Source organism: Helianthus annuus, chromosome 17 (assembly GCF_002127325.2).
Source record: "Helianthus annuus cultivar XRQ/B chromosome 17, HanXRQr2.0-SUNRISE, whole genome shotgun sequence".
In the NCBI taxonomy this organism is placed as follows: domain Eukaryota; kingdom Viridiplantae; phylum Streptophyta; class Magnoliopsida; order Asterales; family Asteraceae; genus Helianthus; species Helianthus annuus.
Genome location: NC_035449.2, coordinates 19,978,136 through 20,003,830, shown reverse-complemented (window position 1 = coordinate 20,003,830; position 25,695 = coordinate 19,978,136). Strand labels below are relative to the sequence as shown.

The following is a 25,695-nucleotide window of genomic DNA, read 5'->3' as shown; positions in this document are numbered from 1 at the left end:
GAAGTTCAAGAGCGAAAATAAACGATTCCAAACATAATAAGAGATGCTTTGAAGCTATATATGTATATAAATACATTTGAATATAGACAAGAATAAAAGATGATCTACGGGATCATCATAACCTACGGGATTAAACACAGTGTTAAGGTCTACGGGACCTACAAGACCCTCGAGTCATAAAGAGAAGGAAACGAGTTGTTAATGTCTCACCTTAAAAAGGTGGAAAATTTAAAGAAATAGCCTATGAGGCTAAGTGAAAGAACCTACGGGTCAATAGTGTAAAGCAAGGGAACTAGCTATGATTCCCCGCGTGAAATGAGAACGGAAAAGAATAAATTATGGGTCGAAAAGTGGTATTTTCGAAAATAAAAGGTTGATATAAATTAAACATGACGTGACACGATCACGGTCAAGAAATGCAATGTGAAATGGAATCAGATTATCACTAAACGAACGGTAAAAGTAACTGGACTAACAAGTCTAGTTAGTGAGACCGGTTAAGGTCATTAAAGTAATTTTGGTTGTTTGTAAGCGGTGGATTCGGTATAACTGAACCGAATAAATGAATTTGAAAACAAAAGAAGTTGATGTTAAAAGTGAATGATCTCACTAAAGACCTTTAAATGGGTCAAAGTAACGGATCCATAAAGAATTCGATAGTATATGAAAGTGATGAATAGCGCTAAGTAACTAAACTAGTGGAAATAACGAGATTACGTTATTTCGAATTGCACTATGTCGTAAGAGATACGTAGACAAATAATAGCCAAAAAGATGTTACCATACTTTTCTGGTAATACTAACAATTGGTTAAGAGTATAAGTAATGTTTAAAGGATTTCTCGGCTCAAAATACATTGAGTTTAAACTCAATGAGTTATATCATAAAAGGTTTCGAGGACGAAACCTCTTTAAGGGGGTAGACTTGTAACACCCCGAAATCGGGTTTGGTAATTAAACCCAGTTAATAACTAAAGATGGGGAAAGTACCGTTAAATCGTAAAAGTAAACCGACAAATATTAGGAATTTAAGTGAATAATCCTAATATTTATTTATAGCGAATAAGAGCTTTCAAGAAAATAGGATAGATAAAAGGCCCGATTTCATGGGACTTAAAGTAAACGGGTTACGACTTCCCGAACCTACTAAACTAACTAGGAATGACACTAACTAAGTTAGTTAGTCACTTATGAGTAGTTAGGAGTTCAAAAGAATTAAGAGCGAAAATGAGGGACCATATGTGTCTAAATGAAAACTATTGTATAGAAATAACAAAATAAAACACAAAACACAATTGTCTGTGTTTTGTGGAAATCGACCAACATCAGGGGTGACCCCCAGGCTCCATCTAAACCCTAAACATTCACAAAAACAACCAGATTGAAGGTCAATTCTTGTCCCAAATCAAAATCTGAACATAGATTCGTGATCCTCATCACAAGGGGGTTACAAGGTATGTAAAATTTGGTGTTAATTATCTGTTTGAATTTCTCATGAAATTGGGAAATCTGAAAATTTATGTTGCATGTTAGCTATTTGGGTAGAATAGGGTTGATATGGTGTCTAGGAGTAAAACCTAGACAAAAACATGTGAAATCATGGCTAAATTCTGAAAAATTTCATGAACACATTGAAGGTGATTCATGGGTTTTATGAGAAAATGATAAACACTAGGATGTAGGATGCTAATCTAGTGTAAATTGGTGCTTAGAAACTGATTTCTGAAAATAGGATGTGTAGTTCATGAACACTAAACATAGAGGTTTGAATTGTGGTGTAAATCTTGGTAAAGATAACTAGTTATGAATTAGTTAGTAAATAAGTAATATTATGCACATTAGGTGTTTGTTAAAATGCCTGAATGAATGTTGACATAATGAAATTATGAAAGAAACGCGTAATTGGCTAACTCGACTAACTACGTGTAATACGAAATAATATGGGTTCTAAACGTGATGTTGATTGAACTTATTGTGCGTGTAATATGATTGAAGTTAGTTGACTATCGAAAGTCAAATAAACCAATATTGAAGTCGGATAGTAGTTCCGACATAGAGTTTGTAAGGTGGAATAGTCGTATGTGATAATGACTAAACTAACCGTCTTACGAATTATGATGATAGTTTGACGCGTGACAAGCTAGGTGGAGGCTTGGAAAGGAAGCGGGTCAAACGAAGCGAATAAGAAGTAAAAGCATGTTTCGGATGCAAGGTAAGTAAAACTTACACCTACTTGTAGTATACGTGTTTATTTTATAGGCGATAAATACAACAAAGGATTTGGTTCGAAGTATGGGTTCCAACACGAAACGAATTGGGTTGGAACGAATAGAAACGTTTTAAACCATGATTATTGGTGAAAGAGGCAAAATGGTAAACTAGTCATGAATTGGTTAGTAGTTTAAGAGTTTTCTTAAAGTTACCTTATAGCGTAACTAGTAATGGAAAATGGGTAAAAATGGAAATTTAGTCAAGTATTGACTAAAGTAAAATAAGTTTCAAAGGACACCCATAGCATAAGCCGAATGGGTTAAAAATATAGGAAATTTACTTTAGAAAGAAAGGGATCTAGTGAGAAAACCCGAAATGGTTCGGATGTGTGATTGGTAATTAAAAACCATGTTTTGTTACATATGAAAATGTTGGGTGATATAGACCGAACGGGTCAAATGGTGGGAATAACGTCATTTGACAAAATCAACTAATGTGGTGGTCAAGTCATGTGTTACAGGAGCGAACAGTAATTGGGATAATTGCGTCGCCATAGAATACCGGTAATAGAAGCAAGGTGTTGAAACGGGTCACTCGGTTGACTCGAGCCAGGTACGTATAAATACGATTGTGGTTAAACATACATTTTTGGGGTCAATTAAGTAGCAAATGCCCTTCGTCGTAAATGAGGGGCTAAAGTTGACTAAAATGCCCTTGTTGGGTAAACCGGGCAAACGACCTTTAAAGGTTGTTGGAAATAAGTGATTTGGTAGATTAAATCCTTAAGATAAGTATAAAAGGGATGTTATGGGACCTTAGTGCATAAATACCCTTAACGGGTCAAAATAAGCATACAAATGAAAACGGGTTTAATTTGTGTAATAAACCGGGGATTATAATCTAGTATGGTAGATAACATTAAGTTGAAGAAGTATATGAGATATAAAGGTCAAATACACAAGTTTGATGATGAAATCACGAACGGGTCAAAAGTTGGCAAAAAGGGTAATAAGCCAAAGACTTAAAAGTCTGAAATTTTGTTAAACCGGATGTTAGATTTTAACTCCATATGATGGAGAATCAAATTGCAAACACGTAGGAAGAAACGGTAGGTTAAACGGACGAGCAGATTGAAAGACACGAAAGTTTTCGTGTCAAAAACGGCAAAATAGAAAGATGGAATGCAGGGGCCACCGTAACTTACGGTGCCACCGTAACTTACGGTGCCTCCGTAAGTAACGGTGGACATAATTTGGTTACGGTAAATGCCTACTGTTGTACGGTTGAATAATTGAAACACAGAGGCCACCGTAACTTACGGTGCCACCGTAAGTTACGGTGGAGGTCAGAAATGAGCTTTGTTTTGGGTTTAAGATATCCATGTTGGATTTTCCTAATTTCCCCGTTGTATTAGTTAATTAATTATCAAAACTGACCTTTAAGTTGGTTTTGATCACAGGTGAATGTCGAGAGTCCCGGATGAAGATCGAGCATCGAGCAAGAACCGAACAAACATTAAACAAAGCTTCCGCAACGTTGTTTTGTCGTTATTCTAAACGGCGGATTAAATCACATTATGTTTATCACTTAAATTGTAAAAGTTTTTTTAACAAACCCGTATTTCCGATGTATATATGTAATCTTAAATTACATGATTATTTTCGCAAAATATACGTTAAACCTTGATTTATAAGAACGGGTGTTACAATAAATATCTTCGTCTTTGTTTTGCATTTACAAGAAATATATTTATTATATAGTTTAAATTGTTCAACCCGTGTAATACACGGGGAACTAACCTAGTAATTTATAATAGTGATGCACTTTTATATTTAAAGAGCTTTATAATATATCTCCTTTCGAATTCTATATTTAAAATAGTGTCTATTATCGATTCAATTGGTAAAAATAAAAGGGGAATTCGCCTGTAATAATCTCACCTAGATGTCATTGGTCATTGGCAGTCTCACCTTTGAATATTCCCTCTGTGAGTCCAACATTTCACCTATTTTTCCTCCACCGGTCCCTCGTAAAAAAACTTAACGGAGTTAATTTTTTTCCGAATTACAAACAGATGTTTTAGGGCTTTTTTATCAGAACGAAAATACGAGTCGATTTATGTAAAGCTTACTTCGAAACGGTGCTCCAAATGAAGAAAACAGTGCTTCAATTCGGGTGTTTAAACTTCCAATTAACAAAAATCAAGTCGTTTGGAGTATCATTTCCAAATAAGTTTTACGTCAATCGACTCGTATCGTCGTTCTAATCAAAAACCCTAAAACATCTGTTTGTAATTCTGAAAAAAACCTAACTCCGTTAAATTTTTTTAACGGGGGACCGGTGAAGGAAAAAATAGGTGAAAGATTGGACTGGCATGGGGAATATTTAAAGGTGGGACTGCCAATGGCCAATGACATCTAGGTGTGATTATTACAAGCCATTTTCCCAAAATAAAATTATGATTTATTTTTGTTTATATGAAAATAAAAGCTTTTGGTGTTCCCTGTTTAATAACAATAAAAAGTATCATAATCATCATACTCAGTAAATCTCACCATTAGCAAAGTTAAGGTAGAATCTGATAAGAGTAAGATACAGACAGCCTTACATCTACCCCGTAGGAAAAAAAAAAGGCAGCTTTTAGTGAGATCCCCTGCTTGATAGTAGTTTTGTATCAAGTCTTGGACCTAAGGCATATATCAATCAGCAATCGGGACAGACTGATTGGTGCATGTACCCCCATGTCTTTCGGCTATCAACACCACCACATGATGCATGATTAACCGTTCCTCGTTTTTAACGTTATATTCACGATAGTAGTAAATAATGTTAAAGTTAGTGCAATTTCATTTTTGCCCCCTGAGCATCCACACATATATACATTATATGTGCACACCGCAAGCGGGGCAATAACAATAAAAAGCATGGTTGTAAAAATCCTGACTAGTCTCCGATTAGTCACCGATTAATCACTAATTGGAGGTTCACCGATTAATGGCCGGTTAATTGCTAGGCGGTCCTATTCTAGCGAAATTTTGGCCAAACGTCGGTCAAATTTCGACCAAACCTTATAAATTCCTTCCAATTACTTATAAAAATGGGTCAATGAGAGGTTAAAACGTTTCTACTTTAAAAAAAACTATATAGAAAAATCTCAATCCGACAAATTCCGATTAATCCCTAATCCCTATTAATCCTGATTAATCGCTAGTTAGTACCTCACTGCCCGACTAGCGCCTAACAGTTCTTACAACACTGATAAAAAGTATATAAACATGTAATAAACCCCTCACTTGCTCTCGTCTACCACTACACAACCTCGTCACTATCCTTGTTGTTGTCGAATACTCAAGATAGAGATGGTCATGGGGCTAATATGAGACAGGAATTGACAATCGTGTTTTCATATCAATTGTAAAATCGCGTCTCATATTTGGTCTCATACACGCCGGGAACCCATTACTATTATCAATCATGTTCATAGGCATTAGGTATATCCGTTTATGGTATAATGTGGTAAAAAAACGTTATCCATTGTGATGTCCATTTCTTGAGATCCAATCTTAAACTCACATAAAAAAAACTAACTTAAATATAGAATATCTAACTACACTTATATTCATTGTATAATTTAGAAATTTAAATTTCTAACAAGTTTAATATATTATTAATTATATTTTTAAGACTATAAAATACATTAATTTATTCAGATCTGGTTTGGGTAAACGGGTTCAGGCAATCGCACAAGTTTCGCCTAGTACTACTCTTTCCAAACGTGTGAAAAAGTTTTAAAGTCAATCTCATACCTAGATAACTGTCATGTTATATATCCCAATGTTTCGAGTTTTTCTATCAATTTCAGGTTCTTTTATCATCCCTAACTCAAGTTATTATTGCCGTGACCATCGTTGTGCCTTGTCACTCCACCATCGTCCCTTCTTCTCTCCCAATCATTTTCTATATTTTTTTTTGTTTATTTTTTATATCTATTTTTTGTTGTTTTGAAATCTATATACGAATAAACCAAAATCTTGTTTAGGGTTTCTTCTTGTATTATGATTTCCAAGATTTCACATGAGTTAAAACCCATTTACTTACCACCACCTCTTGTTTAAGTTTTCTTGTTATCATATTATAAGTTCGGATGTCAATCATCTTGATTTATATTTTTCTCAGGACCAGATTAAAGCAACCGAAATTAGGTTGTGGGCAAATGTTTAATCAATATAATTTACTAGCTTAGTAAAATTTTGAGGATGCACCACTTAACTCAGATTCAGGATCCAAAAAAACATCATTCAAATTCGCCAAGTTTAGTCATTTACCTTAACTTCCTGTGACTTCAAACATTATGCCTACTAGAGTGGGTCAAGATACAGAATTTACCACTCGAACTAATCGTTGAGCAATCTAAACATCAAGTAATATACAGATTCACCAGTTATGTTAGATTTAGGATCCAAAAAACACCATTCAAATTTGCCAAATTTAGACTAGCAATGGAGGACCTGGTTACGTAAAGAGAGAAAACACAGAAAATTATTTTAATGCAAGTGGAAACAACATTATGGACCTAAATAGACTTAATTAGATCCTAATTTCATGTAAATAAACATATGATGTCAGCATAATGCTTTGTACAAGTGAGAACAATTATCGATCTCAGTCATAGTACATGCATAAACTGTTTACAGAATCACACACCAGTGCATACACTCATCTGCACGCGGGTTCACAGGATTCCAGCTTCAAATGTGCACAAGCGCGCTTTTAGAACAATGTAAAAGCAGCAACGTTTTGCATCATCCACTAGGGATTATCCTGCACAAATTTCACATTTCAGGCACATTCATTTAGAGCATCATAACTACACGGATGGTCACTGTGGTTTACGAAAATTTTGGATTTGGTGGTCCCTGTGGTTTGCACTTTGTAACGCATTTAGTCCCCAACCTTTTCCAAAAGTACATGGATGGTCCCCGTGGTTTGCACTTTGTAACACACTTAGTCCCTAACTTGGACATGTTTTAACCTTTAGATTTGTTGATTGGGGACTAAATGCGTTACAAAGTGCAAACCACAGGGACTGTACTTTTGGAAAGCTAGAGACCAAATCCAAAATTTTGGTAAACCACAGGGACCATCCGTGTACTTTACTCAATATACAGTGAATATAGTTTCTAATTTAACATCCACTATGCAGAAACGCCCTGGAGCCTATGTCTCTAATAATACGACCAAATCCCCAAAATGTTTGCTACACCGAACTACAAATGGAAGAAGTCTACAAGTACGGAAATTATTATTAAAAATTATAAAGAAAACCGACGAGAATGTTGTGATCAGATTCTATTCTCCATGACCACAATATATAACCAGTTATTATTATTATCCCTGATTTAGTCATGACCAAGAAAAAAATTTAAAAGAACAGTACGCCTGTGTTGTCTTCCTAACCTTGCAAGTTCACCTACGGGATGATGTGGGACCCATGTTCATCGGGGCACCGGGGACCACTTGGCCTGGTGCTCTGATACCATATGCAATGTGTGCTGGTGGTGGAAGAATTACAGGTGTACCTACTGCTGAAACTAGTGGTAGTCCTACTGGTTGCCCTACGGTTGTTCCTCCAACGAAGCTGACTTGAAGATTTTGGTTGCCTGAATTACCTGCAGGAGAAGTGCTTGTTTGACCCGTGATTGCAGCTTGAGGTGCTGATGTGTCACCGTTGTTGACACTTGTTATGTCGTGAATGCTTGATCGCCTTCTGTCTCTGTTCATTGAATTTAAACGAATGAAATACTTCTGAGCGTGACTTGCAACTTGAGTTGGCGTTCTTGTCACAACAAAGTTCCTGGATATACTTCGCCAATCGCCTTTACCGTATTTTTCCAAACCGAGAAGGAATAACCTGTTTTAATTATTTAAAAAATTAACAAACAATAATAACCCATGCCACAAAACAGAGTTTTATAAAATATAATTAATAAACTAACCTATGTTCATCTTCTGACCAAGCAACACCTTTCCGCCGTTCTTGATCTGCTTTTGACGACTTACCTCCATGAACAGATTCACCACCTTTTTTACTAGTTCCATCATCACCTCCATGGCTTGCTGAGTCATCAGAAGACGTACTATAACTAGGCAAAGGTACGATCCCCGACTCAATACGGTCCAGGTCATCAACTAACAACTCATAATGATGTTTAACTTCTTCCACCGACTTCCCTGCAACATCGGTCGCAATCTTCTCCCAACAATCCTCAGAATCCTCTTTATAATACGCAACCAGCGCATCCTCAAACGCCCTATCCTGCCCTCTAGTCCATTTCGAGTCTCCGACTACTTCATCTGCCATCACCTAACACTCGCAGAATCCGTACCAAAAAAAGAAATCCGGATGCTGAACTATTTCAATATCCACTTCAAATACTATGCAAAAAGATGATCATCTTAAAGAAGCTTTATGGTGATTTACTCCTGACAACAAAAACATTGATGACACTTGGAGTAAATATCATAAAAAAGCAAATAATAGTCGGTCCAAATATGAGAAACACATGACTTTAATAAAAAGATATAATTACAACAATAAATAGTGCAACTACACCATTGGTAAGTTCACATCACTCGTAATCTAGGGTTTTGAACTTCATCATGTTACTACATAATATAAAATATCATATTCAAACAAACAAATCTCCAGAACTTGTGGATTAATCATTAACGAACTTGAAATTAGGTCAAAAGTGATGATTAAACTGTTCCATCAAATAGCTAGTAATAGAATAGGAAGAAGAACAACATACCGTAGAGGTTAATCGAACAGGAAATTGATGTATGAATGAAATAAACCCTAGAATTGGTTGAAATTAGTGTCGGTAAGGGAGATGATTGATGATGAGAGAGAGAAAGGGGCCCCTACATAGATACAAGTGAAGTGAAGTGAAGTTATGGTCTGGTGTTTGCCATTGTTGTGGAGGAAATGAATATACGACGGGTTGACTGGATCGTTGCTAATATTGTGGAAACAAGACAAGATTCCGTCAGCTTCCATGATTGATTTGGGTTTGAACTCACTATCGAATATAGTTGGTGTTCGTGGAATGCTTGAATACCATAACTTTGATTACTTTCTACAATACTACTAATCAACTCAATAGATACAAATTGGGATAGTAGATTTAAATAATCCCAAACTTTCATCGATTTGTCGATGGTATTCTCAATTTTTAATTTACAGAACACCACTTTTGACTTTCTAACTTATTTTTTAATATCATTCCCAAACTTAATTGAACGTTACTCAGTTAATTTTTTTTTTTTTCTGATGTACACTTGTGTGGAGACATAAGATCTAGCGTGACATTTTTTTATGACATGGCTGCTGGCGTGTAGGGCTGTAAACGAGCCGAGTCGAGCCGAGCTAGACCCAGCTCGAGCTCGGCTCGAACTCGATTTGAGCTGGCTCGGCTCGAGCTCGAATTTCAAATCGAGCTGAGATTTGAGGCTCGAGCTCGGCTCGATTAGAATTCGAGCTAGCTCGGCTCGGCTCGATCTAGCTCGACTAACAAAGAACCGCAAAATTTATTACTTTAAAAGCGCTTAAAATGAATTTCTTCATAGCCTAAGGGCCATAATTGTCATTTAATTTAACTATATGGCTAAATATGCAAGTAAAAATAGTTAATTCACTTTCTCTATTATCTTTACCTTCTTTTATAAGGGAGATACTCCCTAAGTTTTTGTTTTCTAAGCGATGTGGGACAAAAAAAATGAAGAATGTAAACCTTATCGAGCCAGCTCATGAGCCGAGCCTGGCCAAGCTCGAGCTCGGCTCGTTTATAAACCGAGCCGGCGAGCCGAGCCGAGCTGGCTCGTTTACAACCGAGCCAATTTCGAGCCGAGCTTTCTTCGAGTTTTTTTCAAACGAGTTTCGAGCGAGCTGCGAGCCACGAGTTTTTTGAACACCCCTACTGGCGTGACATCTAATTTAGCTTTTCGATGACGTGTCAGTTGGTGTGGCATCTGACTTGGCTTTTTTAGGGTAAATTACACTTTTCGTCTTTTATGTTTGTATCGAATTGCAATGGATAGTCTTTAACTTCAATAATTACAGTCACAGCCTTTTATTTGACAAACTCATTACATCTTTGGTCCTTTGACTCCAACCTAGTTAAAATTTTTAGTTAAATCCAGTCATGTGACTTGCACATGAGGGTAACTTAGTAATTGTACTGGTATAAAAGACGAAAAATGCAATTTATGCTTATATTTGTAAATAAACACACACAGACATAAACACCATCACTTTCACTCTAGTCCTTCTCTAAAAAGCCCTCTCTCTCTCTAAAGCCCTAAAACCTAAACGCTTCATCACCGTTACTCCGGCCACCAGTCACACACTTTCTAAACACTCGGAAACTCTATTTGTCAACAGAAAGTGAAAAGTCAATAACCAAAGTCAAACATCAAGTATTGGTCTGTTACCAACTTTGGAAGCCATTTCCAGTTAAAGAATTAATCGGAGTAGAGTCAAATATAATATATTTTATTTATAACGATTCGAATCGGTTCACAAATGGTTCGGATCCGATTTTCAAAACAGTTTTTTTTCTAAGATCCGATTTTTGGCGGATGTGATAGTCTCCCCTACTTTTAGGAATTTTGTCTCGAAATTAGGAGGAAACCGTAATCGATAACTGTTTTAGCAAAATCCCTAAGAGTTTACATTAAAATAGAAATAAAGTAGGGTTTTGGTTCGATATGTTTGAAGGTAGGTGTCAAAATTTGATGAAGGTTGCTGCCAACTCAAGTTTTGTTGTCCGGGGACCCTTTGCGGACCGTAAGGGGTATGCCTTACGGTCCGTAAGGGACCTCAGGCGTACATTGTTTTCAAATCACCCTTGCGGACCGCAAGTATATGCTGATACGGTCTGTAAGGACCTTCAGCAGATCATAATTTTGCCTTTAAGGCAGTTTTAGCCCCTCAACTTTAAATTTATAATATTTTTTATAATTTTTAACCCTTCCTTTCAACATTGTGAATTATATGGAAGGTTTCTAGACACGTATCATGCTAGGATTCGACCCATAATTATCGAGGTGTTACACAAAGGGCAAAAACGGAAAGAGAGGGAGGGATTGGGAAATTTGGACCAAACCTCAGGGAGACAAATTGCACTTTACTCTTTTTAGAAATGTGCTTATATGTTAATAGATACAACAGTGAGTTAAAACAAACGTGAAAAAAAAGTTTAGGTGTTTGGGATTGATTTTGGAAATGACTTATTAACTTATTGGAGCGAATAAGTCAATTAAAAAAGCCTCAAATTCTGACATTTGAAAATGACTTATTGTATTTTTTAAAAAGCTAATAAGTTAATAAGTCATTTCCAAACTCAATCCTCAACATGGTTAAGAGTTACTTTTTTGGTTTTAAAGTAATTGTTTAGCGGATGAAAACATACAATTCTATAAAAATATATATTTATACATATTTGTTTAATAGATTGCGCATTATTTAAATGTTTTTAAAATAAGGGTGAAGGGAGTGGTTACCTATTTAAAATAAGGGTGAAGGGAGTGGTTACCTATTTGGAATAGGTAAACTCTCCATTCACCCAATCAGACAGTGTCATGTCAATTCACCTAAATTGTTTACCTAATGCTCAAAAATGTTGGCGATGGTTTACCTAATGGGGTTTAGGTAAACTATTTAAAAAAAATGTGTGATTGGTTGAGAAGACATGGACCCACCACACACTCATCTCTCTCTCCCCTTCCCTCCCTCTCCCCGATTCGGTAAAGGTTCACCGATCATCCATGTTTGCCTAGCGGTAAACACAGACGGCGGCGATGTTACCACTCGGTAAAGCGCTTTGCCGCTGTGTTTACCGATCCACTCCGTTCACCCTAAGATAATAGCAAGTAGATTGATTATTATTTATATGTTTATAAAATAAGATAATAGCACGTGGATGATTATTTTAATTCATTTAAAAACTTTACAATTTATGCACTAGAAGCATTCCTTAAAAAAAAACTACACTATGTTAATCACTTCGATAAAAACAAGGTAAAACTGTAGAGAGAAGAAATGATTCATTACTGTGACCTCACTCTTTCTTTCATTTCATCTTCTTTTTCTCCTAAACAATAAAAATGTATACATGTGCATATAGACAATTAAACAAACAGCTATCAAAACCATATTTTTTAAAAATAAATCTTATTAGTCAGTTTATTTAATAAATAATACAAGGACCAAAGCGGTTATAACGGTTACTGATTTCATATATGCTTGCATACAAATTCAGCGTTGTAAAATGTTGATTACTTTGTTACGCAACTCATTGTACTAACCCCCTTGTAAAGCTAAACGATGTATCAACAGCGTGCCCGAAGATAGACACCCGTGTTTGATCATCAAGTTGGGCACTTAACGTAAATCCCATAAGCTAGAGGGACCAAGTTGTCGATACCCACGGTACCAAAAGATTGCATCACATTGTATCATCCAACAATTCTAATACATGCAAAAGGTAAAACACAACTTTCCATGATAAACCATTAAATTTGCCAAAAACTAGTTACAATCCTCGAAAACACAACTAAAATGCATATAAGCACAAATGATGGTCATGCTAGAAAGGTTTGAATCCCTACAAGTTCGATGTAGAAGACATACTTGGAGAAAGATTTGACCGTCATACTATTTAAAACTTGAAGATGCTGATTATCAGTTAAAACATTTTTTTCTACTTTGCAGCGGCAACAATTGCAGATCTGGCTCGTGTAAAAGTTGAAATCACCGAGCCCAGTTGCAACTTGTCATTGCACCCGAAAGTCAACCTGTACCTGCACAACCAAATAACAATCGCAAAAAATGAAATCCAGCAACAAATACGTCGTATCAATTTCATCCTTAACATACTCGCAACTAGTTTACGGATTTTATTCTCAAAATTAACAGAAACAAAAAGAACTGACGCAAAAAAGTTGGGGAAAATTTTATATGCGCCCCTTCGAACTTTTTTGATATCATATATGCCAAACAAATTTTAAAATATCAATACACTCTTTGTATTATGAAAAAATTTATATAAAGTATGTCGAAAATAGATAGAATGATCATATTTTAATTTGTTTTTAAGAAAATAAATCAGAATGAGTATATATGATATTTTAACTATTAGAGAAGGTTATATATGATACTGAGGTTTGGAGGAGTATATCTAAAATAATCCCAAAACTTTAATAGATCTAGATTAACAAATGCTTTTGCCTATTTTTAACATAATTCTATAAGTAACTAATGAATTAACTATGATTAGAAAAACAAAACTATTATAATAGACTTTGGGACAACTTTCAACATGTTTGACACGTTTCCCCTTTAGCAAACCTTTTTTTTTAATAATTTGACCCATATGCGATAAATTGCAACCTAAATAAATAAAACTAAATAGGTCAAGATTGTCACCTCTAGTAAAGTAAAAGAAAAAAAGTACATACTCGATATCGGCCAAGTCGTTGATGAGGTGGACTCTAACATCTGAAGGCATCTTGATTCTAAAAACAAACCTGGAAACAAAAGCGTTCTTGCAAGATAAGCTTCGAAATAGTAGTAGCTTATTATTAAGCACTAAACAGAAATAAGAGACTTACATAGTTACTTCTCTTACAATGTCCACTAAAGCCAATCCTTTTGTTGCCTTTATATCAGATATTTCTACAAAAGGTCAAGCACCAGCCAAAGATGTAAATACAAAAGGTAAGATGTACGCTACACATTTAATTATATTATAATAATAATGATAATATAAAATGGATACTTCGAAAGCTGTCTGAAAATGGCTCATTCAGTAGCCAGTAAGATATCTGCTCAATATCTTTAGGCAATGGATTTCCAGTGCAAAGGTAGACAGCTTCTTCGGTTATCTGCTGAGACGCCATATGTGTTGACTGCATTATTCAACACAACTGAGCTATTAGCGTTCTTTTTACTGTAAATTTGTATTAGCAACTAAAACACAAAATGAGAAATTAAATCGTTATACGATAAGAATTAGGCCTGTAAATGAACCGAACGTTCATGAACTGTTTATGAACTTGTTCGGCGGGAAGTTCGTTTATGTTCGTTTATTTAATAACCAAACGAACACGAACAAAAAAATATTGTTCGTTTAATTAAATGAACGAACATGAACACACCTTGTGTTCGTTCATTTATGTTCGTGAACGTTCGTTTAAATGTTAATAAATACAAAAATAGTTGCATTTATATAAATATTAGGTTTTCTAACTACTTATATAAATATAATTAATTAGTATATCTATGAACCCTTATCTAGATGTGTTTTCGGATGAAATGTAATATATTAGACTTGTTTCTTCAATCATGTTAATTTATGTTTATTCAAATATGTTAAGTTAATTTTTTTATGTTCGTTTGTGTTCGTTTATGTTCGTGAACTGTTCGTTTAGGCTTTAAACGAACGAACATAAACAAACACGAACATGCCCGATTTCTTAATGAACGAACACGAACAAAAAAATGTGTTCGATTATATGTTCATGTTCGTGTTTGTGTTCGGTTAAAGTTAAATGAACAAACACCAACATGCCTATGTTCATGTTCGTTCAGTTCGTTTACAGGCCTAAATTAAGAATTGAGGAAACTGTAGACTAATACAAACAGTGACAAGAAATAAAATGACCTGCAAAATGTTCAACGCCTTCCTCATATCACCGTTGCTAAGCCGTACAAGAGCTGCTAACCCATCTTCAGTCACATCAAGCCTAATTAACAATTTATTAATACACGTTAAAACTGAGGGTTTCTTAAAAACATGTCATACCATTACGAAAGTCTTACCCTTCAGCATTAATAACATATTTAAGTCGCTCTGTGACATTAACCGCATCCAGAGGAGCAAACCGAAACCTAGTGCATCTTGACTGTAGTGCTGGAATTATCTTGTTCACGTTGTTACAGATAAGCGCAAACCTCGTGCTTTTTGTGTATCTCTCAATCACTGCATTGGAAAAGTTACAAAAGTGAGCGCTCAACACATAAAAGTACAACCAATTTACTTTTGACATTATAGGTTACCTCGACGAAGAGCAAATTGTGCATCCTTAGTCATTGCGTCTGCCTCATCCAAGAGAACCAGCTTCACCGAGGCTTTTGCACTAACAAAAAAACAAACATAAAGGAATAACCAACCGACTAAAACCCTGAAACTTTAAAAGATATTAATCGTACAGAATGATCAAACTGTCAACGAAACGAACTGCTGAAGAACATTTTCAAAGATTACTGGTTAAAAGCTGATCATTGTTGAGGCAATGTTATTTTACTGAAAACACTTGTCAAACAAGAAGATTTACCCAAAAGAAAAACTCTGAGTACTAGCAAAATCCTGAATCTGCTGTCTAACCACATCAATCCCACGTTCATCAGACGCATTAAGCTCCAAAACCATATTATGCATCTGGGATCCAAAAAGCTTCCTAGCCACAGCCAAAATAGTCGAAGTCTTTCCAGTTCCCGGTGGTCCATACAGCAACAAATGCGGCATTTTGTTCTCACTCGTAAGCCTATCAACTGTTTGACAAAATGCCCCAATGAAAAAACACAAATTACCCATAACCCGTTCAACAATTTCAAAACTTTAACCAAAACAAAACCATCAGTAGCAAACCTATCAATCGTTCAACAAAATACCCTAATGAGAAAACACAAATTACATATAATTCGTTCAACAATTTCAAAACTTTAACCAAAAAGAACCATCAGTAACAAGCCTATCAACTGTTTGACAAAATGCCCCAGTGAGAAAACACAAATTACCCATAACCTATTGAACAAAATCAAAACTTTAACCAAAAAAAACCACCAGTAGCAAGCCTATCAACTGTTTGACAAAATGCCGCAATGAGAAAACACAAATTACCCATAATTCATTCAACAATTTCAAAACTTTAACCTAAAAAAACCATCAGTAGCAAGCCTATCAACTGTTTGACGAAATGCCCCAATGAGAAAACACAAATCACCCACAAGCCATTCAACAATTTCAAACTTAACCTAAAAAAAAACCATCGCTAGCAAGCCCATCAACTGTTCGACAAAATGCCCCAGTAAGAAAACACAAATTACAAATAACCCATTCAACAATTTCGAAACTTAAACTAAAAAACCATCAGTAGTAAGCCTATCAATTTCTTGACAAAATACCCCAATGAGAAAACACAAACAAAATCAACACTTTAACACAAACAAACCATTAGTAGCAAGCCTATCAACTGTTCGACAAAATGCCCCAACGAGAAAACACGAGCAACCCATAACCCATTCAACAAAATTAAAACTTTAACCAAATAAACCATACTGGTATCGATTATGTCACGATGTGCGGCGACATCGGCTAGAGATTGAGGGCGGAACTTCTCGACCCATGGCGTGGCTTTGGTGTGAGCCGGCGGCGCGGCTACGGCTTTGCCCTTGTTGTTGTTAGGTTTTAGAGATGTGTTGTCGTCGTCTATGTCCATTAGCGAGATCACTTCCGCCATTGTTGCTATCAAGAATGAAGATTTTGGGTTCTATGGTGAATGATGATGGTTTGGGCGGGAGTTGAGATGACTTGATGGCGCCAGAAGATGCTTCTAAGGTTATAAATTAGGTTTTACATAATTATAAGATAAGATGTATAGTGTTGTAATAAACTAGTAATTTTCCCCGATTGTTGCGGCGACGTCTAAATGTGAATACTCAAATTTATACCATTTAATGAAAATGTATTATATTTGACTCGATATGTTTCCGAACAAAGTTTACAATAAAACGTAGACCAAATGAAAATATACATAAAAATAAGGAGAAAAATGTATTATATTTGAGCTGACTTACATTTAGGAAGAAACTTACGTTGAAACGTAAACAAATTTGAATTTATACTGACATTTACATAAAAATAAGCACATAAGAATATAATGTTTTATTAAGTTAAAGAATAGTACGACACGTTGCGGCAGCGTTGAAACGTAAAATAACTTGAATTTATACCGTATAATGAAAACGTATTATATTTGACATGATTGATTTCCCAAAAAAAACCTTACGTTGAAACGTAAATCAACTTGGATTTATACCGACACACATAAAAATACGTACGTACAACTCGATTACTGAGTGTTTAAAAAGTTAAGGGGTTATAAGTATCAATGTATAAAGTAAAGTTGAAAGGTAAATGCACACAAAAGAAAAGTAAGAAAAAAGACAAAAAAAAATTGGCAGCTACTACTGTAGATCTTGTGATTGTAATATTATAGAATAGAATAGAATATTAAACACTACCATGATATAATATTATTATATATATAAAAGGTTGACCACTTAGCTACAGTGAATTTGACCTTCTTTTATTTTTATTTTTTGCTTTAGAAAATTACCCTTTTAAGTTTTAACTTTTAACATTGACATCTTAGACTTATTCAACTTTCTAAACATTTTGTAAAATGTTATTTTGACTCATTCGAGTTTTATGTGTTTATTTTTATATGCGAGCCGGTATAAATTCAAGTTATTTACGTTATGATTGATAAGCAATTGCAAAAACATTCAGTACGCTCAAGTCACATTAAAAAAACTGACCCCGCAACGCGGGGAATCAATTCTAGTTATTTAGAAGGAACAGACTTTAGAAATAATAATGACTTTGTTATTATCCCCAATGCTTTTGGATTATGTAAGGATTAGTGAAAATGAAGGGTATGTGATTGTAAAATCAAATGTTTTTGGTGATTGTGTTTGTTCTGTTGATTTGAATGATCGGATATCTAGTCCCTGGTCATTAGTGAAGTGGAGAGTTTGCAGAACTACAAAAGCAACTGAAATTTTCAACAGCCACAAAAGTTAAATGCTTAAGCATACATTTTTCCAAATAATGGTTGCATTACTACCTGCAAAACTTGCTATCTAAACAAGAGACATAATTATTAGGCAACCGGAATCTTCGGTTCTCCTAAATTTACAAAGGATTGTGCACGTGCCATTCGAGCCAATGCCGCATTCCATGACACAAGATGATCCATGAAGACATTAACATACCGCGCTTTGTCGTTCTGTTGAAAAAAAAGAGAGAGAACAGAAAAATATGGTCAAGTTAAATACGAAACTAGATGTGTAAAACAGATATTAAGCAATTGGCTGCGAATAGAACTATAGAAGAGCGTTTGATATAAATAATACCTTGTAATCCAGATAATAAGAATGCTGCAAAACAAAATAAAGGAAAATGAGAATGAATAATCAATCCAATACACACAGTCCACCCAAAAAAGAATGCCAGAAACTAAGACATCTCAAAGTAAATTACAATATTTCAAAACAACTGAAATGAAAGAATACTTGTTTGTTTAGATTCGTTAAAAAATAGGGAATATGCCACAAAATAGTAATGAAGTTTTAGGAGTGTTCCAATTAGGTCACTGATAAAATTTATTGTTCCAATTAGATCAGTCTACTTTATTTTGGTGTTCTAATGCTAGAGATTTTACCTGAATAGAAGGTCATAGTCCTACATGGCATTTATTTAACTTTTAAAAAAAAACATGATGACATGGAATAAAAAAAGAAATATAATAAATCAAAACAAAATCAAAACCCAAAAGGATCAAATATTACAAATCGTTGAAATTTTATCGTTAGTTGTTTATCTTCATTTATAACTTTTTAGATTTTTTGAAAAAAAATTCACATTTTTTAATTTTTTTCGCATTTTTTTAACTTTTCTACAATTAAAAAAAATATTTTAAACCTATTTCGCATTTTTTTCTAATCCATTTGGCATTTATGTGCCATGTCAACAATTTTTTTAAATAAAAAACCTATATAAATGCCATGTAGGATGGATGACCTTCTATTTAGGTAAAATATCTAGGATTGAAACATCAAATGAAACTTGAATGACCCAATTAGAACAAAAAAAAAAATTATGAGTGACCTAATTAGAACACTCTTGAAATTGATATTGATATATACAGTTAATCTCCTTTGCCATCATTTAAGGATCGTTTTAGATATTTGAATAAAATAGTAATTTCATCGAGAGAGAGAGAGAGAGAGTAATACCTCCCACATATCCAAACTAAGAAGAGGCTGTGAAAGCAGAAAGAGAATAACGCATTGGTAAAAGGAAAAAAAAGATATTCACATAATAAGAATAGTAACAATACGAGAAGCTTGCTTACAATATCATCCCAAACGAGTGGGGTTACAGCATTTGTCGTTGTAGCTATTGCAAGTCGTTTTTCATTCCGCTTTACTGAAACAAAAAAAAAATACACAGAAATCAACAAATGTAACCGAGCCACACCACACAAAAATCAGATAATATGAATATGCACAATCCATTACAATAACAAAATCACATTTCTTCTCAATTACATAAACATATTTTTCCTGATTTTGAAAACTATATGGAATTCATCAAAAGATATAATATTTCCTAGATTTTATAAAAAAAATATATGATGAAAGAATCAAGCAAGTGACAGGAGACATACAAACAAGCCAAACCCATCCAGAGCCAAATAGTGTGAGTGCGGTTTCAATAAACTCTTCTCTAAAATTTGAAAAGGAACCAAAATCCTTTTCAATCTGCTCAAGTAGACCCAATATCGGTAAATTACCACCTCCTGGTTGCATGGATTCCCAGAAGAAATCATGATTCCAGACCTGAAAACGTACAATATCGATATGAATTTTATTAAAAAAAAAAAAAGAAAAAAAAAACATCTTTTTGATCTCTAAAGAACAAGGAATCATAACTTAAATTGGGCCTTTTCATATAAGATAAAAATAAAGTTATTAAATTCAGGTTATATATAGATTCACGTGGAACCAATTTTAAGGTTATTAATTCTATTAAAAAATCGAAAACTATGATTTTAGAATAGGCAATTAAACGACATAAATCAAATTATCACTAATTTTTTTTTCAAAATCTTGACTAGTTGATTTAAGATTTTTTCAAATAGCCTTTGTGTTGGGATCTCTTAGGCCGGAGGCTATGGAGGGCGCCACCCCTGTCACCTCACCACCTATAGCGCCCCCGGGGCGCCACCGCCCATACCGAGCAAATTAACAGGGGGCGCCATGGGTCTCTCGCCATTGTGTTAACGGAAGGAGGGGGGGTGCAGGTGGGGCCCACCTCTTTTCAACCAATGAAATCTTTTTTTTTTTTTTATTTTGTTTAATAGGGGGGCTTTATCCCACACCCTGCAAGTTAAGAGAAGGCGTGATAAAGCCCCCTGGCTGACGTGGAGCTGACGTGGCGTGATAAAGCCCCTAGGGGATTTATCCCACACCCTCCAGCCTTATTGTCATAGTTTTAATGAGATAATACTCTCAAGTGTATAAGATAGTGGTATACTCTTTTCCATTCACTAATTCTTTTCTCAATGAATTTTGTTTAGTATAATTTTAGAGATAGATAGTTTTGCTATTTGTGGGATTTACTGGGTTTGGTTATTAATGTTTTAATAATTAAACTCTAACGGATTGTGTTATGAATAATTGTGTATTTGTGTTATGAATAAATATAAAGAAAATACCAATCTTGGTTTTAAAAAGCGCGCCTGAGGGCGAGCGCACTAAGGCGCAGCTCTGGTCCTTTTTCGCTCAGCGCCTTGTGTAATTACAAGAAGCGCCCAAAAGGCGCAGATTTTTGGGTTTTTTGGGGGGCTTCTTGGCCTGAGGCGCGCGCCTCATGTATCTGAGGCGTTTTTCTGCAGAAAAATGTTGTACCTTGGGTTTTTTGACTTGTACATGTAAATAAAATGATATAAAAGCCTTATTTATATCATATTTTGGTTAAAAGAAGCTAAAAACTTACGGGATATGTATGGGATATATAAAAAAATTATATAAACACCTTGCGCCTCGGGTACGAAAAGCCCACCGCTTCTGCGCTTTACGCTTCGCGCCTCAATTTTAGACCTCGTCGCTTTTGTGCGCCTATCGCTTTTTAAAATTAAGATACCAATATTATGATACTAATTATATATATTTAAGTTAGATTAACTTATTATATTTTTTACAAAGTACTCCACCCTTATACTATGAAATCCACTAAAATGCACGTCAAATCTTGATTTCTTGGTAGACTAAAAGCAGGAATGGTTTCTTGATATTTATCACTATCATCTAATATGAACCAGTGGCTCATTCTGCAATGATCTCATGCTAATTCTAGGTTTCAAAGACTGGTAACTAATGAATTGTTCAAACCTGAGCAGCAACGTTATATTCTGGCAGAGGGTTTCCGTTGTTATATGTGACTCTGATCAATTCATCCAATGTGTATCCGTATAATATATCATCCTTTCCTAAATATTTGTTCAAACTTTCCACATAACCACGGTGATGTTCTCCCCAGTGGACCTCAAGCGTTCTTTTGCTCATATACGGCTCTAGGGCATCCTGAAAAAAAAAAACAGAAGACAAAATCAATATCTGTTCAACAGCTAAAATGATAATACTTGTTTTTTTCCCATTCGCTTGATTCAGCATGTGGCAGTACTCAAATAGGAAGATGGTAACGAGGCTTACAAATTTATAAGGTGGAGGTTTCAAGCTGTAGTAAGCAGAAATGTTTCTTGGCTTTTTCAAGACGTGATCGTTCCTTCTTTGACCCTTATCCTGACATGTCATAAACCGATAAGACTGATAGAATACATTAAGTAAAGTTGATCAGAATAACTAAACAAAGTATTTGGTGATATTACATAAACTTACGAGTTTAAAAGACGGAGGTTTCAAGCTGTTGTAAGCAGAAATGTTTGTTGCCCTATTTAGATCTTGACATTTCCCGCGTTGCCCTTCAGACTGCCATGTCAAACGATCATTAAATGTTATTACAATAACCGGTATACATGACCAGGTAACCAAAATGGCATCCTAATCTGGGTTTTAAAAAGCGTGCCTGAGGGGCGCCTAGGCGCGAGGCGCACTAAGGCGCAGGTATCAGCGCCTCAGGGTACCTGAGGCGCACTTTTTCCAAAAAGCGCAAGAAAAGCGCATTTTTTTTGGGTTTTTTGAGGTCTGAGGCGCGCTCCTTATGTATTTTGGGTGTTTTTATGTTGTTTTTATGCATGAAAGTGTTGGACAATAGGTTTTTTGGCTTGTACATGTAGATCAAATCATATATAAACCTTAGCTATACCTATATTTTGGATAAGGGATGCTAAAAACCTATGGGATATATATAAAAATTTATATAATCTTCTTGCGCCTCGGGTACAAAAAGCCCACCGCTTTTGCGCTTTGCGCTTCGCGCCTCATTTTTAGACCTCGTCGCTTTTGTGCGCCTCTCGCTTTTTAAAACCAAGATCCTAATTAGTAACTACAGATGATATTGCTCCTCAAACATTGCTCAAACGAAACTTGAATTCAGACATTCAGTATAATAAGCATTTTCAGAAACTATACAGGAGTGTACATTTCCAAAAACTAGCCAAATCTCTATCATGACTGCATGATGGAGATGAACACTGTTAAGAAACACACTAATAGATGCCATCTTATTAAGGGGGTGTTTGGGTTATAGCTTATTAAAGGAGCTAACTCGTTTAATGCATTATAATAAAAGTTATTAATATCATTTAAGTTTTAGGATGGAGCTTCTCTAAAAGGCTACAATAAGCTTACCAAACACCACCTAAAAGCATTGGGATTGTGAGAAATAACTTGATATGAAACTCAAATACCTAGATATCTATGTTCAACACTTCCTAGAATTTGTTTATTTCTTGCAAAATGAGTTTATTCCTCATCTATGAGTTAATATCGCGATATATCACCTATATATCGGTGATATATTGGTTATCGGTCCTTTGGTGAGATATCGGTGCAAAATATCGGTCAGAATATCGGTACCGATCTTATCAGCGATATTGACCGATATATCATCGATTTTCCCGAGATCAGTACCTTTCTTTTTAGTCATTCGTCTTTCTTCTTATTAACCCCTATTGGAATTTTAAGTCTTAATTGCTAATTGTTAGTGTTAAATGTTAGTGTTTTAAGTCTTAATCAGTTCCTACTTACTACAGTTGTAGTGTTTTGCAAGTTGCAAAAGGTTAATTTCTTAATGGTAAGAAAATATACTGAACTGTTAGTGTCAAATTGCTATATATATATATATATATAAAATAAACTCAGCATGATATTAAAATTACTGATATCCCACCGCGAGAACCGATATCTCAAATATCGGTCCTTGACCGATATCAGTTTTTTTACCGCATTAACTGCTTAGTTCCTCATTCAGTAACATCAAACACAAAGGAAAACTTCAGTCCTTTAGAAAATGATTCCAAATTGGATTAAAGACATACTTCTACAACAACTTCAAGAGATAAGGAACATTCAAATAACAAACAAGCAATTCCATGAACACTAAAACCTCACCTCACAAGGCAACTTGCACCTGCTAAACTGTGTAACAGAGCTTGAGCTTGACAAGCAAAGATAGTTACTACTGGACCAACTCATATCTACTAAACACCCCTTTCTGGCACCTCAAAAAAAGACACCTGCATTCAAATGGGTATTAAAAACTCATCTCGCCTGTTCTATAAAGACTAATACAACAATATTACCACTTTATCTCTTTGAGGCATTTTCACAAACAGTTGGCGTGTTAATATTTTATGACAAAATTCAAGGTCCAAACCTTAATGGGGTTTCTCTGTTCTGCTCTGTATCGATAGTACAAGGTTGAGAGACGTTGATGTTCTTGATCCTTATCGGTATGTTGGCTTTCCTCGTACTATGGTCACCTTTCGAGTAGATGGTGGTTCTCTTGAGTTAGGGCACGGTTCGATGGTGAATCTTATCCGACCCACAACAATCATCGTTTTAATGGAAGAAAACAAAGTTCTATTATTAATTTTTTTTAATGTTTTACATGTTTTTTTAACGTCGGACAAAACCGACAACCCGGTACACCCATATGCAAAACGTCATGTCGTCATCCACCCCCGCGATCACAGATAGCGTTGGTGACCAAACCCGTCACCGGTTCCAAGGGAAACTCACTGCCCGAAGGCTAACTGTGATAAAACCCTGGCTCATGCATGACATTTTGTCACGAACAACTGGCGACCCCCTTAATAATCATTAGAATACAGATATGTGGTTACTTCATATGTGGATTTTGATATTATTTTCTTAATCTGAACTCTAAATATTTATATTAATGTATACATGTATTTATACCGAATAACAATATAAATACATGAATATTGTGTTAGTGTCATAGATCACATTAGCTTAAGTCATTATTAATGGGAAAATAACTTGATTAAGTCTAGACTTATAACTAAAATATGGAAAATTGTACACAAAACTCTTGTGTCAATACATCTACGTATCCACTTGTCTTTTATCTAACTAATACTAAAAACAACTATTTTGGGTATACATGAACAGTGGCGGATCCAAGATTTTTTTTTCAAGGGGTTCACTTTTTTAAGTGTTCCAATTTCATATGTCCGAACATAAAAAAATCCGGGTCGGATCGATGGTTCGGGTCGGATATATTCATGGTTGTAAAAGTCCCGCCTAGGCTCCGAGTACTCCCCGAGTACTCGCTACAAGGTAGGCTGCCGAGGCACGAGTACTCTTCTCCCAGGCCAATTACTCCCCGAGTAATCTCCGCCTAAGCCGAGTACTTCCCGAGTACTCCCGAATCCGACTAGGGAGCGCCTAGCGACTTTTGCAACCATGGATATATTAGAACATATAAACATAATTATATTCGTATAGTTATATATATATATGTAACTTAGTTTATTTGACTTATACTTATATGTATGTATAACCGAGATATTTGAGTGGTTGTGATGGTTGGATGACACCGGTTCAGAGGGTGGTTATTCCCTCCAAATTCAACCGCTTATAACTGTCATATATGAACACATATATATATGTGTCTGGGCGGGAATCATAACCGGCACCAAGACAATTTCTAACTTCCAAATTGTCCTCATTTCGTTACTGCAAATTTTGATCAAATAACAATCAATCATGAAACCAATGATTCATGATAATTCCGTTGCAAAACGTTTCGATGATCAGCAGGATAAGGTTCATCACATAACACAAATACAATACAATACAATACATTAATGAAAAAAGAACATCGTCATGCTAAATTTAAAAAAAAAAAAAAACACTAAATATAAATAAGATGGGCTAGACGTCAAGTGGTGGAAAGGAATGATGACTTGTGACTTAAATGATGAATGAATTAAGGTGTTGAGGAGCCACTTAATTCATCTGTAGTGTTAATTCATCTTTAGTGTTAATTCATCTTTGACTTTTTCTTCTTTTTGTGATCTTTGACAATCAATCATGAATTAAGATGTTGAGGAGCCACTTAAAAAAACACATAATATCGTTGTAATA

At 35.1% G+C, this 25,695-nt stretch overlaps 3 protein-coding genes and 1 long non-coding RNA gene across 7 annotated transcripts; 1 reads left to right on the top strand and 3 right to left on the bottom strand.

Moving 5' to 3' along the window:
- The first annotated feature begins 1,326 nt into the window (after window positions 1-1,326).
- Window positions 1,327-3,709, top strand: LOC110926167. The gene is made up of 3 exons (XR_002585018.2): window positions 1,327-1,453; window positions 2,124-2,211; window positions 3,670-3,709. It is a non-coding gene; the product is annotated as an uncharacterized LOC110926167 (long non-coding RNA).
- Window positions 3,710-6,731: 3,022 nt separating this feature from the next.
- LOC110920800 (transcription factor SRM1) lies at window positions 6,732-9,415 on the bottom strand. Of its 2 annotated transcripts, none has more exons than XM_022164997.2 (4): window positions 9,023-9,415; window positions 8,207-8,693; window positions 7,668-8,121; window positions 6,732-7,031 (listed from the first exon to the last, which is right to left on the bottom strand). In XM_022164997.2, the coding sequence occupies exons 2-3, from the start codon at window positions 8,569-8,571 to the stop codon at window positions 7,677-7,679; spliced, it is 810 nt and encodes a 269-aa protein (XP_022020689.1). In that variant the 5' UTR covers window positions 8,572-8,693; window positions 9,023-9,415; the 3' UTR covers window positions 6,732-7,031; window positions 7,668-7,676. The 2 variants fall into 2 exon arrangements, with proteins under 2 accessions (XP_022020689.1, XP_022020690.1); XM_022164998.2 differs by having other exon boundaries at window positions 7,880-8,121.
- Window positions 9,416-12,718: 3,303 nt separating this feature from the next.
- On the bottom strand, window positions 12,719-16,907 carry LOC110921504 (replication factor C subunit 3). Of its 2 annotated transcripts, XM_022165841.2 has the most exons (10): window positions 16,613-16,907; window positions 15,609-15,825; window positions 15,331-15,410; window positions 15,094-15,253; window positions 14,936-15,017; window positions 14,051-14,180; window positions 13,884-13,947; window positions 13,731-13,799; window positions 12,942-13,073; window positions 12,746-12,887 (listed from the first exon to the last, which is right to left on the bottom strand). In XM_022165841.2, exons 1-9 carry the CDS (start codon window positions 16,791-16,793, stop codon window positions 12,974-12,976), a joined length of 1,083 nt encoding a protein of 360 aa, XP_022021533.1. In that variant the 5' UTR covers window positions 16,794-16,907; the 3' UTR covers window positions 12,746-12,887; window positions 12,942-12,973. The 2 variants fall into 2 exon arrangements, with proteins under 2 accessions (XP_022021532.1, XP_022021533.1); XM_022165840.2 differs by having other exon boundaries at window positions 12,719-13,073.
- Window positions 16,908-18,089: 1,182 nt separating this feature from the next.
- Window positions 18,090-24,136, bottom strand: LOC110921460 (superoxide dismutase [Fe] 3, chloroplastic). 2 transcript variants are annotated; one of them, XM_022165785.2, is made up of 10 exons: window positions 23,960-24,136; window positions 23,695-23,819; window positions 22,021-22,110; window positions 21,835-21,924; window positions 21,514-21,705; window positions 19,788-19,959; window positions 19,473-19,546; window positions 19,354-19,380; window positions 18,472-18,495; window positions 18,090-18,344 (listed from the first exon to the last, which is right to left on the bottom strand). In XM_022165785.2, the coding sequence occupies exons 2-10, from the start codon at window positions 23,776-23,778 to the stop codon at window positions 18,219-18,221; spliced, it is 879 nt and encodes a 292-aa protein (XP_022021477.1). In that variant the 5' UTR covers window positions 23,779-23,819; window positions 23,960-24,136; the 3' UTR covers window positions 18,090-18,218. The 2 variants fall into 2 exon arrangements, with proteins under 2 accessions (XP_022021477.1, XP_035842653.1); XM_035986760.1 differs by having other exon boundaries at window positions 21,526-21,705.
- Window positions 24,137-25,695: the final 1,559 nt, after the last annotated feature.

What these genes read in the sequence shown, in the direction of transcription:
- LOC110921504 (XM_022165840.2), bottom strand. Translation starts at nt 16,793, where the DNA reads ATGGCGGAAGTGATCTCGCTAATGGACATAGACGACGACAACACATCT. An exon ending in ACTCAGAGTTTTTCTTTTGG is followed by an intron (nt 15,411 to 15,608) that starts GTAAATCTTCTT and finishes TTTTTTTGTTAG; the next exon opens with TGCAAAAGCCTCGGTGAAGC. An exon ending in AACGACTTGGCCGATATCGA is followed by an intron (nt 13,074 to 13,730) that starts GTATGTACTTTT and finishes TTGGTTGTGCAG; the next exon opens with GTACAGGTTGACTTTCGGGT.
- LOC110921460 (XM_022165785.2), bottom strand. Translation starts at nt 23,778, where the DNA reads ATGAGTTGGTCCAGTAGTAACTATCTTTGCTTGTCAAGCTCAAGCTCT. An exon ending in AATATAACGTTGCTGCTCAG is followed by an intron (nt 19,960 to 21,513) that starts GTTTGAACAATT and finishes GTACGTTTTCAG; the next exon opens with GTCTGGAATCATGATTTCTT. An exon ending in CTTATTATCTGGATTACAAG is followed by an intron (nt 18,345 to 18,471) that starts GTATTATTTATA and finishes TTTTTTCAACAG; the next exon opens with AACGACAAAGCGCGGTATGT.
- LOC110920800 (XM_022164997.2), bottom strand. Translation starts at nt 8,571, where the DNA reads ATGGCAGATGAAGTAGTCGGAGACTCGAAATGGACTAGAGGGCAGGAT. An exon ending in TGGTCAGAAGATGAACATAG is followed by an intron (nt 8,122 to 8,206) that starts GTTAGTTTATTA and finishes TAATTAAAACAG; the next exon opens with GTTATTCCTTCTCGGTTTGG.